Source organism: Pipistrellus kuhlii, unplaced genomic scaffold, assembly GCF_014108245.1.
Source record: "Pipistrellus kuhlii isolate mPipKuh1 unplaced genomic scaffold, mPipKuh1.p scaffold_m20_p_105, whole genome shotgun sequence".
Classification (NCBI taxonomy): domain Eukaryota; kingdom Metazoa; phylum Chordata; class Mammalia; order Chiroptera; family Vespertilionidae; genus Pipistrellus; species Pipistrellus kuhlii.
Window position 1 is genome coordinate 376,173 of NW_023425411.1, and position 6,328 is coordinate 382,500.

The 6,328-nt window shown below is 67.4% G+C and overlaps 1 protein-coding gene across 3 annotated transcripts in view; it reads right to left on the reverse strand.

Moving 5' to 3' along the window:
• Positions 1 to 709: 709 nt before the first annotated feature.
• Positions 710 to 6,328, reverse strand: part of CLIC6 (chloride intracellular channel 6) — a 20,754-nt gene continuing 15,135 nt past the window's right edge. For all 3 annotated transcript variants that reach the window (XM_036430267.2, XM_045578825.1, XM_045578824.1), the window contains 2 exons: positions 4,598 to 4,776; positions 710 to 907 (listed from right to left, as the gene is read on the reverse strand). In XM_036430267.2, coding sequence (XP_036286160.1) covers positions 746 to 907; positions 4,598 to 4,776 — 341 coding nt within the window. In that variant the 3' untranslated portion in view covers positions 710 to 745. The remainder of the gene's footprint in view (positions 908 to 4,597; positions 4,777 to 6,328) is intronic.

Sequence of the window (6,328 nt, forward strand, 5' to 3'; positions counted from 1 at the left end):
GGGATGCAGGCACCAGGTCGGCCGGCTCCCCTGGGACCTGAGGCGAGGGCATCACCCAGGCCGAGCGGGGCCAGTGCAGGCCCTGGTCCCTGCCGGTCCCTGTGGGTCCCGGGCTCCACCGCTCTCCTCCCTGGACACCTGGCAGCCACGTCCCTGCCCGCTCGGCCGGCCTGTCGTTCTGGTCCTCGTTCCCATCGGGCATCACAGCGGCCCACCAGTCCTTCAAACAGCACTGCTCCCCAGGAATGAAATGGGGGGGGGGGGCAGGAGGTCTGGAGACGCCCCCCATCGGCCATCGGTGACGTTGTGTTAAAGTGTTAAAACCGGCACGTGTTCTCGTGTAATTACAAAAACAGTGGTTTCATTCTGGAAAATGTTACAATACTCTTGGAGAGAAAAGCAGGCTAACCACGATTTTGAGGACTATCAGAGGAAGACACCTCTTTTTTTTTTTTTTAATTAAAGGGGGCACTGAACCCAACCCTGATTGGCTTTGAACTTAAGCTGCAGACACGTGCCCTCCGTGTCCCCATGCCGGCGGCAGCAAAGGCGGCGGGGAGACGGTCAGAGGTCGGAGAGGACAGCAGGCGGCGCGGTGCTGCTGGGAGCCCGCGGGAGGGCCGGTGACAGGCCGGCCGCCAGCGTCAGGGTCAGCCTGGGGCGTCACTGACCCGGGGCGCTCCGGCAGACAGGCCGTGGGGGTGCAGAGGGCTGTCGGAGCCCCGCCCCGCGCCGGGCCCGCCCCTCACTTCCTCCTCTTGGCCACGGCCGAGTAGGCCTGCTCGATCTCCCGGTCGGCCGGGCACGTGTTGGTGAACTCGTCCCGGGCGTAGGCGTTGCTCAGGTACCTGGCGATGCCGGTCATGTCGGAGGGGATTTCAAAGCCCCGGTACCGCTTGGCCACGATCTGGAAACGAAGAGGAAGCGGTCAGAGGGGCCCCCAGCTCTGAGGCTGTAGAACGTGCTGGAGTTCATGGCAGCGATGCTCCATCGGGTGCGTGTCCGCCGCCTCTCCTCGGGCTCCCGTCTCCGCGTCCGCCCCCTCCTCTGTGGTCGCCGGCACCCAGGGGCCCGGGTTCTTCCCGGTGATGGAGACCTAGGGCACCGACCATGTCGCTACCGCGTGGAGGGCCAGGGCGTGAGGCAGGGCCGCTGGCCGACCAATCTGGATCTTGACCTCAAACAGTTTCACCAAAGACTGCTCTGCACTCGGCCACAGGGGACACTGGGGGTTACCGTCAGGGTCAGGGTCAGGGTCAGGGGTCAGGTTAGGCATCCTGCACTCGGAGGCTCACAGGAGGTCACCGTGGCTGGAAATGAAGCTCAGGCCCCGGTGAGTGTGGCTCAGTGGTTGGAGCATCATCCTGGGCACCAGAGGTGGCGGGTTTGATTCCCCATCGGGGCACATACCTAGGCTGCAGGCTTGAGGCCCAGTCGGGGTGCAGTCTGGGCGTGTACAGGAGGCAGCAGATAGATGTCTCTCACCCAGGGTCCCTGTGTCTGCTCTCCCATCCCCCACCCGTCCAGACTGAGGACCAGCTCTGGACCCGCGGGTTGTGAATGGTAAAGAGGCCCCAGAGCCCTGGGGCATCTGAGTCCCTGGGGCATCTGAGTCCCTGAGGCCGAGGGCACGGCAGGGGTGATGATGGCCCAGTGGCTGGCACGTGCAGGTGGCAGCAGGGCTGGGGCACCCTGAGGAACAGCCATGGTGCCAGGGCGGGACCAGCAGCCCCAAATCTCAGGGTCACCCCGGGATCCTGAGTTAGGAGGCCAGGGCCAGGTGGAGGGGTGCACGTGTCCACAATTCTCGTGCTGAAGAACCACCAATCCGGGGCGTCTCTCAGCCCTGAAGTCACATGACCCGTGACTTCCATTCCGCGTGCAACACCTGGGGACAGGCGGCCAGACCCGGCCGCGGCCGCGCCGGGGAGCTGTCCCTGCCCCAGCGGCGGGGTTGGTGTTAGGACTGAGGCCGATGCCAGCCGGCGTGGCTCCCAGGATGAGCGCCAATCCATGAACCAGGAGGTCACAGTGTGACGGGCTCAATCCCCAGAGCGGGGTGTGCAGGAGGCAGCCATTCAGTGATTCTGTCTCATCATTAATATTTCCCTCTCCCTCTCCATCCTATCTAAAATCGATAAAAACATATTTAAAAGAAAGAAAAAGGAGAGAGAGAGAGAGAGAGAGAGAGAGAGAGAGAGAGAGAGAGAGAGAGAGAGGGGAGGGAGGGAGGGAGAGAGGGAGGGAGGGAGGGAGGGAGAGAGAGAGAGAGAGAGAGAGCGAGGGAGAGAGAGAGGGATTGAACGAACTGAGTGGTTGACCCCGAGAGGACCAGCCCCACTGGCCCCTCAGGGAGCTTTCCCACTTCATCCTCAGAAGCCGCTCGGAGGCCCAGCCTGGAGCATCAGGCGCGGTGTGATCACGGCATCCTCCCGTGGCGTTCGCGTGGCCTCCGTGAGGCTGTGGGCGAGGCCCGGTGAGCGAGCGGGATGCCCTGCGACAGAGGAGCCTGAGCGGCCGTGTCTGACTGGGGCCGGCGCTCTCATTTCAGGGTGTGCCCTGTCTGCCGGGACACACGTCCACACAGGCCACCCGCCGGAGCACATGTCCACACACGCCGTCCGCCCACAGGGACACACGTCCACACACGCCACCCGCCGGGACACACGTCCACACACACCGCCCGCCGGGACACACGTCCACACAGGCCACCCGCCGGGACACACCGTCCACACACGCCCGCCCGCTGGAGCACATGTCCACACACGCCGCCCACCCACCGGGACACACGTCCGCACACGCAACCCACTGGGACACATGTCCACACACACCGCCCGCCCACAGGGACACATGTCCACACACACCGCCCGCCCGCCGGGACACACGTCCACACACGCCCGCCCGCCGGAGCACACATCCACACATGCCCGCCCGCCGGAGCACATGTCCACACACGCCGCCCACCCACCGGGACACACGTCTGCACACACCGCCCGCCCACAGGGACACACGTGCACACACGCTGCCCGCCCACAGGGACACACGTCCACACACGCCCGCCCGCCGGAGCACATGTCCACACACGCCGCCCACCCACCGGGACACACGTCTGCACACACCGCCCGCCCACCGGGACACACGTGCACACACGCTGCCCGCCCACAGGGACACACGTCCACACGTGCCGCCCGCCCACCGGGACACACGTGCACACACACCGCCCGCCGGGACACACGTGCACACACACCGCCCGCCCACCTGGACACACGTCCACACGTGCCGCCCGCCCACCGGGACACACGTCCACACGTGCCACCCGCCCGCCAGGACACACGTCCACACACACCGCCCGCCCGCCAGGACACACGTCCACACGTGCCGCCCGCCCGCTGGGACACACGTGCACACACGCCGCCCGCCCACCGGGACACACGTCCGCACACGCAACCCACTGGGACACATGTCCACACACACCGTCCGCCCACAGGGACACACGTCCACACACACCGCCCGCCCACAGGGACACACGTGCACACACACCGCCCGCCCACCTGGACACACGTCCACACGTGCCGCCCGCCCACCGGGACACACGTCCGCACACGCAACCCACTGGGACACATGTCCACACACACCGTCCGCCCACAGGGACACACGTCCACACACACCGCCCGCCCGCCGGGACACACGTCCACACACGCCCGCCCGCCGGAGCACATGTCCACACACGCCGCCCACCCACCGGGACACACGTCTGCACACACCGCCCGCCCACCGGGACACACGTCCACACGTGCCGCCCGCCCACCGGGACACACGTGCACACACACCGCCCGCCGGGACACACGTCCACACACACCGCCCGCCCACCTGGACACACGTCCACACGTGCCGCCCGCCCACCGGGACACACGTCCACACGTGCCACCCGCCCGCCAGGACACACGTCCACACACACCGCCCGCCCGCCAGGACACACGTCCACACGTGCCGCCCGCCCGCTGGGACACACGTGCACACACGCCGCCCGCCCACCGGGACACACGTCCGCACACGCAACCCACTGGGACACATGTCCACACACACCGCCCGCCCACAGGGACACACGTGCACACACACCGCCCGCCCACCGGGACACACGTCCACACGCGCCGCCCGCCCACCGGGACACACGTCCACACGCGCCGCCCGCCCGCCGGGACACACGTCCACACACACCGCCCGCCCGCCAGGACACACGTCCACACGTGCCGCCCGCCCACCGGGACACACGTCCGCACACGCAACCCACTGGGACACATGTCCACACACACCGTCCGCCCACAGGGACACACGTCCACACACACCGCCCGCCCGCCGGGACACACGTCCACACACGCCGCCCGCCCACCGGGACACACGTGCACACACACCGCCCGCCCGCCGGGACACACGTGCACACATGCTGCCCGCCCGCCGGGACACACGTGCACACACACCGCCCGCCCGCCGGGACACACGTGCACACATGCCGCCCGCCCGCCGGGACACACGTGCACACATGCCGCCCGCCCGCCGGGACACGTGCACACGTGCCGCCCGCCCGCCGCAGCGCCACCTTGAGGATGTGCAGCTTGGGGAGCAGGTTGCAGTCGGCCAGTGTGAGCTGGTCCCCGTCCAGGAACTTCCGGCCGGACACGGCCGCGTCCTCGCCGTCGGCCTCGCCCTCGGCGGGCAGCGGGCAGTTCAGGTAGTCGTCCAGCCGCCGCAGCGCCCGCAGCAGGCTCCGCTCATGGCCTGGGAGAGGGCACGGCGAGACACAGCGTCAGCCCCTCCCGTCCTCTGGCCTCACTCTTCCCGGACGGAACACAATTCTGCCGTCCACGCCCCACTGCCGTCTACATCCTACTGCTGTCTGCCCCCCACCACCATCTAACCCGCACCGCCACCTGCACCCCCTGCAGTCCATGCCCCACTGCCGTCCACACCCTCTGCCGTCCACACCCACTGCCACCTGCACCCACTGCCACCTGCACCCACTGCTGTCCACACCACTGCCGTCCACGCCCACTGCCACCTGCACCCACTGCCACCTGCACCCCCTGCAGTCCATGCCCCACTGCCGTCCACACACACTGCCGTCCACACACACTGCCGTCCACACTCACTGCCACCTGCACCCACTGCCACCTGCACCCACTGCAGTCCATGCCCCACTGCCGTCCACACCCTCTGCCGTCCACACCCACTGCCGTCCACACCCACTGCCGTCCACACCCACTGCCACCCGCACCCACTGCCACCTGCACCCACTGCCGTCCACACCCACTGCCACCTGCACCCATGCCGTCCACACCCACTGCCACCTGCACCCACTGCCGTCCACACCCACTGCCACCTGCACCCACTGCCGTCCACACCCACTGCCACCTGCACCCACTGCCACCTGCACCCACTGCAGTCCATGCCCCACTGCCGTCCACACCCACTGCCGTCCACACCCACTGCCACCCACCTCCACTGCAATCCACACCCACTGCCATCCACACCCACTGCTGTCTACCCCCACTGCTACCCACCCCCACTGCCGTCCACACCCACTGCCATACACACCCACTGCCATCCACACCCACTGTCACCTGCACCCACTGATGTCCACACCCACTGCCACCTGTACCCACTGCCATCCACACCCACTGCCGTCCACACCCACTGCCACCCGCACCCACTGCCACCCGCACCCACTGCCATCCACACCCACTGCCGTCCACACCCACTGCCACCCACACCCACTGCCATTCACACCCACTGCCATCCACACCCACTGCTGTCTACCCCCACTGCTACCCACCCCCACTGCCGTCCACACCCACTGCCGTCCACACCCACTGCCATCCACACCCACTGTCACCTGCACCCACTGATGTCCACACCCACTGCCGTCCACACCCACTGCCGTCCACACCCACTGCCATCCACACCCACTGCCATCCACACCACTGCCGTCCACGCCCACTGCCACCTGCACCCACTGCCACCTGCACCCTCTGCCGTCCACACCCACTGCCACCTGCACCCACTGCCACCTGCACCCACTGCCGTCCGCACCCACTGCCGTCCACGCCCACTGCCATCTACCCCCCACGGCCACCCACCCCCACTGCTGTGTCTGGAGCTCACTCACTTCCACGTCTCCATGGAAACCCTGCTGTGGAGCAGGCCCTGGTGGCAGCGGGTGCAGCGGGGCCCAGCCCCAGGGTGAGGGGTTCGCCCTAAAACATGTTTCTGCGTCCAGCCCCAGAGGCCGTGTCTTTGGGACCCACATGCAGGTGCAGAGTGTGGGCACCTT